Below are 15470 nucleotides of genomic sequence, written 5' to 3' on the forward strand. Positions count from 1 at the left end.
TGAGGCAGAGTCAAATCCCGGATACGGAATAAGTAGACAGTGGAAAAACTGTGAGTTTCGCATTTAGCAGTTATGGTGAAATCAGTTATTCATAGACATTAAAATAAAAGATCAAGAAAGATTTTTGCAGATAAAATATGGTGATTCTTATTCTTTACTATATTTTGGAAAATAGGTATTTGATATGTGGTATCATAAAATCCAATTTGATTAAGTAACATACTTTTTCTTCTTTGAAAGTGAAGATGAATATAAGCTATGGCAAGTTGTTTAGCTACAAAATATAAACATTCATTCATATAATGTTAAGAATCATTTTAATTGTGCCTATCAGTTGTCAGTATTCTTGAAAGTAAACTTTATTAAACTGATTGGTTCTCTAACTAATTTAAAATTATTTAATTTAGTTATCAATTAACTAATAATTACATCAATGAAGATCCATTAAGTCCTATAGTAATTCTGAAGAATTGGGCATGTAAAATACTCTTTTGTCCTGGGACCAGCCCCCAAGAAAAGGCTAGCCAATTTCAAGTGGTCAGCCCTAAACACATAGAAGAGAATCACCTCAGCATCCTGTATTTATAAACATATATATATATATATATGTGTGTGTGTGTGTGTGTGTGTGTGTGTGTGTATTTAATAATTGCAGTTAAAGAATAAGAGGCTATATATGTTGGAAGAAGTGGGATGAACATAAGAGGAATTAGGGGGAGAAGAGGAACAAGGAAAATGATGTAAATACAGTGATCATATATGAATTACCCCCAAACAAAGTAAACAAAATTTAAAAATGCTTTTAAGTAGAGAAAAGAAAAACTGTTATATGATTAAACTACATTTCTCTATGTCCAGGTGTCTATGATATAACTAAACCAGATATAGGTATTGTTCTTTATATATGCCTTTTTCTATTGGTATTACTTCCTTTTATATTTAATATATTTCTAGATTCTCTTTCACACAATTAGGGCAGTAATAAATGTCCCACCATTTCTCTCTTGACCAAATGAAAATGGACAATTTTTTTTTTTGTATACTGGGTGATCCCTGGTCTTTGTATGGGGCAAGCAATTCTCAGTGGAAGGTTTTTTATTTTCTGAGAATTTCACACATGCATATAATATGTTTTGAAAGAGATCTTTACTTGATCTTCTTCCTTAAAATATTCCCTCTACCCATTACCACTTTTCCCTCCCAATTTCATGTGGTCATTTTTAAAACCACTGAATCTGCTTAATATTGCTAGCATATACATTGGTATAAAGACATATGCTGGAGCATGTGTATCCAGTAAGAGGCTGTATCTCTGAAGGAAACCAACTCCCAACTCTCTCTCTTACAGCCACAAGATTGCCAAAGGTTCTTCAGCTAGGGAGAAAGGGACATTATGCGTTCTTCTCCCATCCATGCTTGAATTATGCTAGTTTGCTCCTGTGTAGATCTTATACATGCAGTCATGACAACTGCAAGTTGTAGTCAGTAGTCCTGTCTTATCTGGAAAACACTGTGTTGAAGCAGTCATCCAATGCTTTTGGCTCTTATAAGCTTTCTGTCACTTCTGAGATAGTCCCGAGTCTTGAGGGGAATGGGGATGATATATATGTCCCATTTAGGACCAACCACTCCACGACTCTTGTTTCCTGCACACTGAGCAGTTGTGAGTCTCTGCATTAAACACCATCCACTACAAAAATAAACCTCTTTGATGAAGGTTGAGAGATGCACCAATCTATTGGCATAAAGATAAGTACATAGGAATGTAGCACTATGTCCACTTAGCACAATAATAATAATTGATTTTCCCTTTGAGTCTATGAACTATTCTGTCACTGGTTTTTGGTCTGTTTAACAGTACTGGAAATGAGTTCTGTTTTGTGGAGCAGGCCTTCTAAACCAATCAGAAAGTGGTTTGTTACTCCTATAACATTTGTGCCACTACTACACCAGAGGATCTGCCTTGCCAGGTCAGTTGTTATTACAGCTTGTTTTCACATCTGAGTCGGGTTGTTGATTACTGTTCTCCAAGAGTTTCCAGTACCATGAAAGCCAGCCAGTAGGGAAAAGCTTCTGGGTCAGTGCCAGCCTGATTTTCTGTGTCCTATAATTCAAGTGTGTGGTATCTTCAACAATAGGGCCTAACTCTCAAGCTCTGGAGGGTAACCAAGAACAATAGCAATACTTTGTAATGTTCTGGGTATCTGTGGGGCTCCAACAACTCAAAAGCAAGATAAGCACTAGTTGGTACTGGGCTTTTAGTGTGATAGTCTCTGGTGTCTGGGAAAGGCATCACTCCTTCAATTCATTATAAGATAATTCCATTCAAATTATTGTTATATTAATACACATTTATGAAGTTTCTAAAGTACTAGGTTTCTCTGTGGCTTTTTCAAGGGTCTTCAACATTAGTTATCCCTTCTTAGTCCCTTCCTCTATCTTGCGTAAGAAGCACCCCCTTAACTTATCTGGCTCAATTATTACTCCTTCTCACCTAATACCATTTGTGATGTATCTCTTTCCTCCCTTTCAATCACCTTCTTAGACTTTTACTTGTCCCTGATGTCTATGGGTATTCCAGTTAAAGCATACACGTCTAAAGGTTCAGTGCTTAGATACATGAGAGAGACCATGTAGCATTTATATTTCTGAGTCTGTTACCTCAGTATAAAGCTCCGTCTACATACAAATTTCAAAATTTAATTTTTCTCTATAGCTGAATGAATTTCCATCATACATATGTATCACATTTTCATCACCCATTCATCAATTGGCGAACATCTAGGCTGCTCCATTTTCTGGCAGTGGGTGAGCTAGCTGGGGCAGTGCTGGAGAGCTCATCTGGGTAGTAATGACGAGGGAAGTCTAGCAAGCTGACCAACCCTGCTACCACCCAGGCTCAGAACTAGGGCTGTGAGTTAGCTCACCCCAGCACTCACTGAATCTATCAACTGTTGGAGCCTTCGAAGGGGACAAACCTACAAATACCAAACAGCAGGATCTCCATGACACAGGACAACAGGATATCCAAGAGGAGCCCCAGTGAGAGCCCATTATTGGTGGTGTCGCAGAAGCCAGGGGCCTTGAGCCAGACCAATGACTCATAGCATTGATCACTTATAAGTAAACACGTACAGACTAAAGGGCAATCTGTGTGGCTCACCGGGCCACACTACAGATCCCACGACAAGATTTTTTCTTTTATGTTTTTGTTTTTATTTTTGCTTTGGTTCTTTGTTAGGTTTTTGGTTTTTCTTTTATATTAGGTTTTGTTTTGGGGGGAGGTTACAAGGGCAGAGGGCGGCTGCGAGGGGACAGAGAGATGAGTAGGATAGGAGTGCATGTTGTGAAATCCACAAAGAATCAACAAAAGTAAAACAAATCAGCTAGCTTTCTTATTTTTCACAATTTATTAAACTGCACACTAAGCAGGTGCTCCAGCTCTGAGCTAGGTGATCAGACTGTCACATAACACTTCTTCGATTGTGAGACAGGATCTACACAGTGAACTCACAGAGATCCTTTTCTGTTTAAAGATAACTTTACAATGTCATGAGAAATACTTAATGGATAAAGGCAACCATGAATCTCTCAGAGAAACTGAGAAACACTGCAGTGAATTTGAGAGATCAGGTATACCATTAGTCTGAATAAATGTTGAGCAATGCTAGATGCACTGATGTCTAGACTCTAAATTTGGATTCTCTGGATTCCTAGCTCTATGACTTTTGTCACACGTCATCTACAACATGCAGACATCATGATGCCAGCAAAATCAGAGGGTTGAGAACTCAATGAGAAAACACCTTGAAAAGAATCTCCCTGGGGAAAAAAAATTAAAAAAAAAAAAAGAAGAATCTCCCTAGGAGCCAGGCTCATACAGGCTTTCCGTTGAACCCTTCTTTTCTTTCAGGATGAACTTGATGTTATTAAATTGGTCTTTAGCTATTCCCTGAGACCTGAAGAAACAAAGCCGGTCAACTCACTAGGCATCTGAGTCATCCTGCCCTCTGGGGAGCTCCAAATGGAGCACAGAGAAAAGCCAGTACTCTGGAGGAATTACCATGTTTAGCTGCTGGGCAGAGGCCAAGGGACCCTGGGTAACCAGGGAAAAGGCAGGCGGAAGGAGTACCGGGGAGGAGGGATCCCAGTGGAAGGTCTTTGACAAGGACAATTCTCAGCTTGACTCCATTGTTTCCTTTGGTCTCCTGTGGTGCTCACCCCTTCTGGGAAGGGTCTAGAATAAATCTTATTTCTTTTCGGTGAAAAAATGTGTACCATCACACATAGATAATTAGAGAAAGGTAAATAAACAAAAGGCAGGCACTTAATCAACTGAAACAGGAAGTTGGGCTGACGCAGTCTCTAGGGCAAGGCCACCCTAGAAAGGAGGAGCCAAGTCCTCTGGCAAAGTGTAGAGGTTGGCCAGGTTTGCAAGGTGCCGCTAACACCAAGGGCTTCTGCAGCAAGCGACGGGAGAGTGGAGGAAAAGGGAGCATGAACAGGAATTGAAAACTACTTGTATTTAGCAGAAAGAAGGGAGAGGTCCAGCTCTGGGATAATGGACGGATAGTTTCAGGACAAGGAGGAGCGATGTGAAAAGACATCTAGCTGTCTAGGCCGAGAGACAGGGTGTCTGATGTGGGGGAGCGGCCGTGAGGCAGGCACACAGGGTTAACACTGGCAGCTAGGCTACATTCAGATGAGAATCGCAGTTCACTTTCACGCTCGGTGAAATTTAAAATCTAAAACTCAACGAGTTACTGATGTGAAAAGGAGCCACAAGGGTGGCAACAGATCTCGGATGGAGCCCATTGTTGATCTTCACGAAAAAAAAACCTTCATAAATGAGATAAAAATTTTGAAGAAAAATGACCAAAACAAATGTTTGTAAAACATGCAACCCTCTGTGAGTCCTAATAGGAAAGTAAGTAACGTTAGAAGGTCACAGACAGTGTGATGAGGTGAGGTTGTCAGGGCTGGAGAGAGAACGGTAGGGCATAAGTACATAAAGCCCTCGGCAAAAGGCTGGTTTCTGTCAGGCAGCCTAGAGAGGAAGGGTCATAGACAAATGGAACAGTGGGAATTCTGGATCTTTGGGCTTTTCCTCAGATCTCTAGGCAGTGACGCTGAGCCCTGACTCTGTGGCACTCAGGGCTGATACAGCAGCTAGAGTATCCTGAGCTGTTTGCACTTTTCAAGACTGTGTCCACCTGTCCTCACCGGTTCCCGTGCTCCATCATGGGGAGCTGATCATGACCTCAGTCTCTGTCATTAGACAACATTTCCCCCTTTGTGGTTTGTTTGTTTCAAAGTTTCATAATTTGAACTGAGATTTCACACATTTGGTTTTGCAGATAATTCCTGAAAACTCTGCTCAAGGTGGCTGCAGACACCTGGATGTCATGTCAATTAGTGCTTAGCTGTCCGGGATGACAGTGAAATGGCAGGTGTATGTCCTACAGTTAGCATGAGAACAGGTGAGTGCTCTCCTAGTCGTTAGATAACAGAGAAGATGTCTAATGTAGCAATGGGATTTGGAGAGATACTCATAGGTCTCAGTTATACAGTTACCCAGGGAGGTAATTGACACACAGACACACAGACACACAGATAGAAGCTGAGGAGGGGATGAGAGTCAAGACATTATCTAAGGGTAAGAACATGTCAGCTTAGCCTGGAAGCCCATTACTGACTAGAGGTCACAGGATTTAGTGGAATGTCAGCCTGTTCTCAAAGCTTGTCAAATAACTCTTCATTTGAAGATTGTTGGAAAGGTGAGGAATTAGTTCCTTGGGTGTATTTGTCTATTATTAAGTGAACACAGGCATGTAATTGATGTGGTAATCTACTAGGTTGAGCCTAAGTTGCCTGTCCATTTCCCCTGGATGTGGAATGCTCTTGAGAGCAACAGGATAAATTATGGAAGCACCACTTTGCCTGCCACACCCACTCCAAACATCCTTTCATCCCCCGAAGGACTTTTAGACAGCAGCAGCCTCCAATAACAGTTCTTAGACTTTGTTATCAGAAAAGAGTTGTTAGTAGATGGACAAGTACTCTTTCCACTAAGGAGACAATGAAATGATTAAACAGACCCCACCCCTGCAAAAAACAAAACAAAACAAAAAAAACCAGAGCAAATTTCAGGTCATTAGAAGCTCACTGCTCACTGTGCGTATCTCGGGGGGGGGGTATCTCATACTGGCAGATCACCGGGTGATAGGAGGAAAGTGTTAGGCAATGCGTGCTTTTTTAAAAAAATTTGGTCTCCGAGTTATAGTTACTCATTTGAGTATGTAATTTAGAGCAATTTCTTGGATTAACCCATGAAAACAGTCTTTTCAAAATTAGTTACCTTATTGAGCACACTGAGTACCAAACACCCTGCCGTACACCAAACATCTTCCGATATAGGGGCATGTGCAGTAAGGTCAGTGAAGGGCAAGGAGGAAACCACAGGAATACTTGTTTTGCTGATTGAATTTTGGTTGTTGTTTTGCTTTGAATTTAGCCAAACTCATTTAAGTATGTTAGCTAGAGTAATCTGAACATACTGGATTAGGCAGGATAAGCAAAGCCGATTTCTACTTTCTATACTTTACAGAACATATTGTTCAAATCAGCATAGTAAGCTCTTTGTTTAGCTTTTCATTTAAGTTCAAAATAGCTCTTTGATACAGGAACAGCAATTTTCTTTCCTACCAGTGTGAAAGTTAGGGTTGGAAGGTGTACAGGATGTGATCAAGGAAAAAGGGCTAGCAAGCGACAAACTGGGGTTTTCATTCTGTGCCTTATGATTTTAGAGCCACTGCTGTTTGCCACTGTTTTTCTGTCTCTAAATGACATAACTCTAATGACACATTTTGCATGAGACAACAGAAAGGATTTTAGGTTGTGCTTCTGGAAGATCCACCAGCATTTCCAGGTCTGAGAGAAATCACCAAACCAAAGGGGGCTTGTGTGGTGTGTTCTCAGAGTATTCTGGGGCTGTACACACATTTAAATGCCATATAAAACTACAGGAAATGAGAAATTAAAGGGGAGGGAAGCAAAGGCTTACAGCACAGGACACTGGGGAAGTCACCGCATACCCAGTGACCCAGAAATACCTGAATGAGGGCAAAGCAAGCCCTGCCAAGGTTGACATGAGGCTTCCAGACTGGCAGAGGAGAACTGTCAAGGCAAATCTGTAAGACTCTCTAGGGCGAGTGTCCATAGCTGTTCTCTTGACTTCAGTGCTGTGTTAAATCTACTGCTAGGAGTCAGTGCTGGGAAGATCAAGTTGGGAACCCAAAACTGACTATATGGTGTTGCATGATGTTGGATGAAGTATTTTCTCATTTAAGTACTTAAGTCAATTGTTTGACATGAATTCTTGCTGTATATTATCAATGTAGAAATTCTCTCGTTATAAATAATGTTTCTTCTCTTAGTATGACATATGTTTTGTTTAAAACATGCTTCACTTTCACAAGGATAAAGTTTCCTTGGTCTCTGGAGTACTTTGGTAGATATCATGAGAAGGGGTAAACCATAGTGAAGAAGCAGAAAAGCTATGGGAAGGTTCATCTTGATGTGCGTCTGGAGGGTTAATGTGCAATTATTTAGTGTAGTAATTGAAACTACAAGGAAATTGAGCACCAAAGTGAGAAATTAAAAGTGTTTAAAAACCATTTGTTTATATGGAAAGCAATTATGTCATTTTCTAAAGGCCTTATTTCCTGAACCTACACTTTCTATATATTGCATTTCTGACCAACAAGAATGTTTTTTAATTTCTCTTGGTACGATCTTATATTATATAGCTATAATATGATGCTTGATCTCAGTTTGTATAATTTAGCAATCATGAGAAAAAGGCAAATTCTTTGATTATTCATTATGTTGAAGTAGCTGTCTATAAGGAATATATGAAATGTATCTCCTAGTTTTGTTCCACAGGCTAGGGTTACACAAAGTTACAAATAAATGATACATACTTGACTGTATATCATCAACCATAGACAGACCATTTGAATCATCAATTTGAAATCATTAAGGATCAACATGAAAGATTCCATGAACACCTGAGATAAAAATAAACATTTAATACCTACATGGAAATAGGTATGGAGAGAGAGAGAGAGAGAGAGAGAGAGAGAGAGAGAGAGAGAGAGAACACCGCCTGTAGAAAAACTAAGAATTGATCCATGAGATGTGAATAGAAATTGGCTAAGTGCAAAATTTTTATAGGATGAAAGGTTACTTTTAAAATATGTTAATTATTTTAGGTTATGCAAATACCACCAAGAAGAAAATACCCCAACAATTTTTGACCATCCCACAGAAGAATCAACTTTGTAAGACAATTACCTCTGTCCTAGTACCTTATAAATGAACAGGAAAGCAGTCTGACCAGCGATGCTGGCTACACCCTACAATCACACAATGGGCTCCCCTGCCACCTTCTTCCTCGTTGGCGTTCCAGGCTTGCAGTCTTCCTATCTTTGGCTGGCCATCTCATTGAGCTCCATGTACAGCACAGCCCTCCTAGGAAACACCCTCATCATCACTGTGATCTGCATGGACTCCACTCTACAAGAGCCCATGTGCTTCTTTCTCTGTGTTCTGGCTGCTGTGGACATTGTTATGGCTTCCTCTGTGGTACCTAAGATGCTGAGCATCTTCAGCTCAGGAGGCAGCTCCATCAGCTTTAATGCCTGTTTCACTCAGATGTACTTTGTCCACGCAGCCACAGCTGTGGAGACAGGGCTGCTACTGGCCATGGCTTTTGATCGCTATGTGGCCATCTGCAAGCCCCTACATTATATGAGAATCCTCACTCCTAACGTGATGCTGGGGATTAGTGTGACCATCACCACTAGAGCTGTGATTTTTATGACTCCATTGAGTTGGATGTTGAGTCATTTGCCTTTCTGTGGCTCCAATGTAGTTCCACATTCCTACTGTGAACACATGGCTGTGGCCAAGTTAGCGTGTGCTGACCCCATGCCCACCAGTCTCTACAGTTTGGTTTTTTCCTCCATCATTGTGGGCTCAGATGTGGCCTTCATTTCTGCCTCCTATACTTTGATCCTCAGGGCAGTGTTTGGTTTGTCATCAAAGCATGCACAGTGGAAGGCGCTGAGTACATGCAGCTCTCATGTTGTGGTTATGGCTCTGTACTATCTCCCTGGGATGGCGTCCATCTATGTAGCCTGGCTAGGGCAGGACAAAGTTCCGCTGCACACCCAAGTGTTGCTGGCTGACTTGTACCTGATTATTCCGCCCACCCTGAACCCTGTCATTTATGGTATCAGGACCAAGCAGATCCGGGAGCGGATATGGAGTCTGCTGATGCAGGGCTTCTCTCACCCGGGTACTCACGGTTCATGAGCACACAGCTTCCCATACCTTAAGTTCCAGCCAACGGCCGTGAAAACTCTGAGATAGATGGACATGGACTGGCTTACTTCAACTTTTCACTAGAGTTTGACAGAAGTGATTGTATTTCCTGGTGTCTTTATTTAGCATGCTACTATATTGAAATTTGGGCAGAGCATGAGTTTGTTATTTTGTTTCTTATTTTGTTTTTTTTTTTAAAAGATCTCTATTCCTATTTAAAATCATTCCCTCTGTTGATGAAAGTTAGTTTGTCCCCTTTTCCCTTGCTAGAACTTTCTTGTTCCTCCCACAGTGTGATGCTGTGCTACAAACTAGCTTTTCCTCTCTGGCTCACCAGTGAATCCATTTTATTTAATGCCCGTGTTTATTCTTGGAGCACAAACCTCCTTCACCTAAAATAGATTTTAGTTTATCTTATGTAAACTTTAGGTCAATGGTGTTGGCCCCTTTCTAATGAACGAACTGGAAAAAGAAACACAGTAATAAAAAAAACCAATCCTGAATCTGGGAGGAAATTCCCTTCTGATAGCCACACAGTTTCATAGGGCAGAGACACATGTATTTGATTCTTAATGAAATTGAAAATCTTAATAAGACTAATTATCTGATATTAAAATCCAAAGTGCTAGGAAAAACTGCAGTAGCAGGTTGGTTAATTGTTCCCTTGATTAGAATGAACTGTCTTCCACCTCTTCTGATTAGTTTTAAGTCTATTGGAAATATAATCAGTATAGTACTGACGTAAAGATGGAAAAATAATTAATAGGGAGCTCAGACCTGAACTCAGAGGTATATTTGGTTAACAGATCTGACGTTGCTCATGGTGTTATCACTACTGGACTTTCAAATGCAAAACTATTAGATGAGACCTTACACCGTATGCAAAAATTAACAGAAAAATATGAAGAACTAATTGGAAGACTGAAAATCATAAAACTAGAGAAAACATTTAACATTGTAAAGATTTCTTGGATATGATATCCAAAGTGTAGTCAGCAAAAGCGAAAAGTAGATGCAGCTACAAGGAGCAGAACTAATCTTGTGTAACAAAAGACAAAACACAGTGCAGAGACGCCATGCAGGATGGAAGAAGGTATATTGGAACTGGGTATTTAATAAGAATTATTTACTTAGTAAATGATTAAATTCTATAATTCAACAACAACAAATCAGGTACTCAAACTGCAATCGATATTCCTGTAAAGGACATGTACAAGTGACCAGCTAACATATGCACAGATGCTCTTTGTCACTAATAATTACAGAGATTAAAAATAAAACTACAGTGAGGTAATCCATTTGACCCTAGGCGTGATCCAGAAACTCAAACTAGACCACCCCTGCCATGTAAAAACCAACTTTGGGAGAAAGTGCGAACAAACTGAAATCTCTTTGTAGTGTTAGTGGAGACTGTAACAGTAAACCTATGTTAGTGGGATGGGTAATCTATGAAATATGAAAAGCAGGGATAACCTGATGATGCAGCAATCCCACTAGGTAATTCACAAACAATGGAATCGGGTCTCCAAGCTTAGTTCTTGACCCTCACGTTCATGGCATCACACAGATGTGCAAACCGTATGAGACCAGTGAAGCATGTTCTGATTTAGAATCTGCAACTTCATCCTTGGTCTTAGAAGCTTTCCGCATTTTTCTGTATCTCAAGTCCAGAGATGAAATGTGGGTATAATGAGAGCAGGTCCTTCAGAGGACTGAGAAACCGAATGTGGAAATCTCAAGAAAACACCCACTGGAGCACTGCTTCTCAATCCCTCGGTCACATCCTCTATGGGGTTCAATGACCCATTCACAGGGGTCACCTAAGACCATTGGAAACATGAGCTATTTATACCATGTTTCATAAAAGTAACAAAATTATAATTATGAAGTAGCAATAAAAATGATGTTATATTTGGGGGTCATCACAACATGGGGAACTGTATCAAAGGATTACAGCATTAGGAAGGTTGAGAACTACTGCCTTAGAGGTTCTGGAGTATTGAAGAATTAAAAAAGTAACCAGGGCTAGTATAACACCAGGGCTGATACAATGGCTCAGTGGGTACAGGCACTTGCTGCCACACCTGACAACCTGAGTTCAGTTCCCAGGAGCTACATGACGGAAGAAGAGGAATGACTACTTCGAGCTGCTATCTGACCTTCCTATGTTTACCATGGTATGGGCATCTCCACATACATATGCACAATAAATAAATAGATAAGTAAACAAATACATGAATGAAAAAAATATACTAAGAGAAAAAAATGAAACTTGGACCATTTGATTTTTTTTTTTTAGATGTATACTGCATCATTAGTCGAATGTTTAAGTATCCTCTGGAGACAAGAAGACACAAACCCTTTGCTCTCCAGGCTCCTGACTCCTCTCAGTCTGAAATGCCCAAGAGACTGCAGAGAAGAGAGGCAGTCTCTGGAGGAGTCACAGTGTTTGGCTGCTGGGCAGAGGCCAAGAGCAGTGGTGTTCTAGGAAGACAGATGCCAGAGTATCTCATGGGAAAGGGAGTCTCCCAGTGGGAGGTGTTTGGAAAGGACCACACTCAAAGTAACCCCATTGTCTTTGATCTCCTGTGGTTCCTGTGATGTTACTGCTTCTCGTGAATCTACATATTATTTGGTGTGAGACGTGTAATAGGAGGCATTCTTAACCAGAGAATGAACTCTACAAGAGGAAATCTATTATGTGATAACTGAATTAGGAAAGCATTTGAATTTAAAAAGTCTCGAGGTTAGGGTTAGTCAGAACTGAGGATTCTACTTCCCTATCCAAGTATATAAGTATAATGTGGCCGGCCAGGTCTGGAGGCATTATGGATACCTGCACTTCCTCTGGAAAGGATGCGAGGGATGGCAGATGTATATTATATACCTATACAATAGGTATATAGGGTTACTTGTGTCCAAAGCAGAGAAATGAAAAGGTAAGTACAACCCTGGACTGGTAAATATGTATTTTTAGGGGCCAAGACTTGCTTTGAGAAAACAGATGCCCTAGAGCAGAGTGAGATTGTTTTTGGGTGTCGACGGAGGCACTTAGGTAGGGCCATGAGGTTGTCCCAGGCTGCAATGCTGTATTCAAGTGAATATGCATGCAGTACTGCTTTCATCCGGACAGCAAGTAAATTCTGCATCCCTCATCCTTTTATTTGGAATAAAATATCCTTTCACATCCTATGATTTACTTATTGATGTTAAATGACTTGCCTAGGTCACTTTTCAGGGATGAACCTTGCAGACACGTGCACCTTCACGGATTAAGGACCAGTGTGAGGCTGGAAAAGTGTCTCAGGAGATTTGGGCATAGGCTTTCTGAAAGAATTCACCCCAACAAGCAGCATGTTTCCGTGTTTTGAGAGTGTAACCTCTACACCTTAGATTTCTGTATCTTATAGCATGTGTTTTGAGTGGCCCAACAAGCTAATCATAAAATAAGCATACAGGAAATGATGCTTAAGAAGTTACTGTATTCACAACAGATCTTTAATGGAAGTCATTATTGATATTCTCAAGAAAATATTCAAATATTTTAAAGAAGCAATTAAAACAAATGCTCTTTATTTTGAAAAGACTAAACACACACACACACACACACACACACACACACACCACCACCACCACCACCACCACCACCACCACCACCACCAACTAAGAAGAAACGCAAATAAAACCAAGTAAAAAATGTTTAAAAGAAATGAGGACTATCACTAACTCCAAACCACTGTGAGAATCTGGGAAGAGATGAGGTTTCCAGTGCTGCAGACAGGAAGGTGGAGCAGGGCATAAGGACACCCTCAGGTGAAAGGTGAGTTTATAGAGAGCAGCTTCTGGGTCAGAGGTGAATGGGTGTGGGCATTCTGGATCTTTCAGTTTTCTTCAAATCCATAGGCCCCAAAGCGCAGCCCCAAATCTGTAGCGGCTGCAGGGATACCCAGGCTTCATTTTCATGATTCTTCTCATTCCACTGTGAAGTCCTCAGTGTGACCTCATCTGTCAGCAATGTGATTATATAAAACATGAATTTTATTTGACTGTGACATGGAACTTGTTCTGTAGTTCAGCCAGTCTCAGTATATAGCATTTACTATTCTGAAGGTTTGTCTTTCATTTTTTTCTCAAAAAGACCATATGTAAATATCAAGTCCTAGAAAATTGGGTCTTTAGAAAACTCTGGAAGATTCTGCACCAGTGTGGAGTCAGTCATCTCTCCAGGAGTCAAGTGGACACCATGAGGTGAGGATGGAGACCCAGCTTATCCTGTGTTTCGGTAACACAGAAGATGTCTTTTCCTGCACATGGGACCCTAACACTGACTTTCTCCATTCTGATCTACTCAATCATTCAGGAGATTTGAGAGCTAAGAAGAGTCAGGACTCAATGATAAGGATGAGACAACCTCTTAGGCTGCAAAACCTTTATTAATTAGGGGTTACGGGACTTGAGAGCCTACGCAAACTAACTAGTCTCAAGGCTTGGCAAATAAGCCATTTTCATGGAGGGCTGAAAGGAAGTATTAGAAACACTTCTTGGGCTGCATCTGAATATTAAGTCAACACCTTTCTTGTCGGGTGATATGGCCACGCCAGGCTAAGGCCTCCGATGATGCAATGTTAAGGCTCTTTGGGCTTAAGGAAAGAGTGGGGGACTTAACGTGGTCTACTTCATAGTTTCCTAGGTCAAACTACCTGTGCATGTCCCAAGAGAGAGGAATGGTCTGGGAGTGGTCAGAAAATGTACTGAGGCAGGAATAGAGCCTACTCAGAGTGCACTTGCCACATCTACTATGATCCCTAATCCAACTACATTTTGGTGTCAATATTTTGTATGACATCAGAGCCATATTTACACACTCTAAAGCTTCATAATTAGAAGCAGAGTTTTACATAGTATAAGAAAGGCTCTTTTGTTCAGAACAGGTGATAACAGAAAAATATTAAATGATCAGACAAAAGGCTTAGTTTTGGAACCACTTTGTAAAAGAACAGAGAGTGAGTTCCTCATTGCATTTTAAAACTATCTTGGCATTAATGCCAACTCTATGGGCAAAACCTCAGCGTCAGATCATGGTAGGACAACTGAAACCCTTAAGAGAATGGGTGTTGTGTTGGTGGATTTATGATTTTTGGTGGTGTTGTTTTGTTTTGTTCTTTTTTGAGATGGGGTTTTCCTGTGTAGTTCTGGCTAACTTGGAAGTTTTGTGTTTCCATCTGTGTCTGTGGTGCCAAGACTGTAATTAGCACTGATCTTTTTGGTGTAAGGTTCATGTGGGATGGAGGACACGCATGTGTGGGAACACACACACCCTGGAAATGACTTGGTATGACCATTTACTGGGTGCCACGGAGGCAAAGACTAAGGACCCAATCTTCCTCTCTTCCTGACTCCTTACAGCCTCAAGGTCTTGGTTTTTGTCCTTACACAGGTAGAGTATTTTCTTACATATAATGAGTGGAACCAGAGTATTTCAGACTTAGCATTTTCCTGGACTTGTGACTATATATACATAAAGAGACATTTTGGCAGTGAGATCTAAGTCTGAACATGAATTTCATTTATGTTTCCCATATATCTTGTACAGATAGCCTGAAGGTAATTTTATAAAATAATTTTAGTGTTATTGCATTCTGAATGTGACCTATCATTATGTGAACTTTCTTCTACTTTTGGTACTATGTTGATTATAAGACATTTTGAATTTTGGAGCATTTTGGATTTCACATTTTTGAATGAGTGACGTTTAATCTGTTCTACTCTTATTAGCCATCATAGGATCTAGCGTACTTCCTTCCTTTTTTCTTGAAACAGGGTTCCAGTATGTAGCCCCACTGGACTGCCATTCACTATGTAGACTATGTAGGACTTAAAGTTGTAGCAACTCTCTTCCTCTGCCTCTCAAGGGCATGTCTATAGGCAGGCCCCACCATCCTGGTACAGCATATTATCTTGGTATGATAAGATGTGGACTACCTTCCATTTCAGAATAAGAGCTGGAGGTTATACTGATGGTTACTAAGGATGTTAACTAGACTGTTGGGTATTTTTTCTTTTTGGTGATGTTTCTATGTTTA

General features: G+C 40.5%; 1 protein-coding gene across 1 annotated transcript; it reads left to right on the forward strand.

The window, feature by feature from the left end:
- The first annotated feature begins 8403 nt into the window (after positions 1–8403).
- Positions 8404–9378, forward strand: LOC102001431 (olfactory receptor 52I2-like). Its single transcript, XM_005368832.3, has one exon. It carries the CDS (start codon positions 8404–8406, stop codon positions 9376–9378), a length of 975 nt encoding a protein of 324 aa, XP_005368889.1.
- The last annotated feature ends 6092 nt before the right edge of the window (positions 9379–15470 follow it).

Source organism: Microtus ochrogaster, unplaced genomic scaffold (assembly GCF_000317375.1).
Source record: "Microtus ochrogaster isolate Prairie Vole_2 unplaced genomic scaffold, MicOch1.0 UNK41, whole genome shotgun sequence".
In the NCBI taxonomy this organism is placed as follows: Eukaryota; Metazoa; Chordata; class Mammalia; order Rodentia; family Cricetidae; genus Microtus; species Microtus ochrogaster.

Coding starts and splice junctions, on each gene's coding strand:
- LOC102001431 (XM_005368832.3), top strand. CDS start 8,404: ATGCTGGCTACACCCTACAATCACACAATGGGCTCCCCTGCCACCTTC.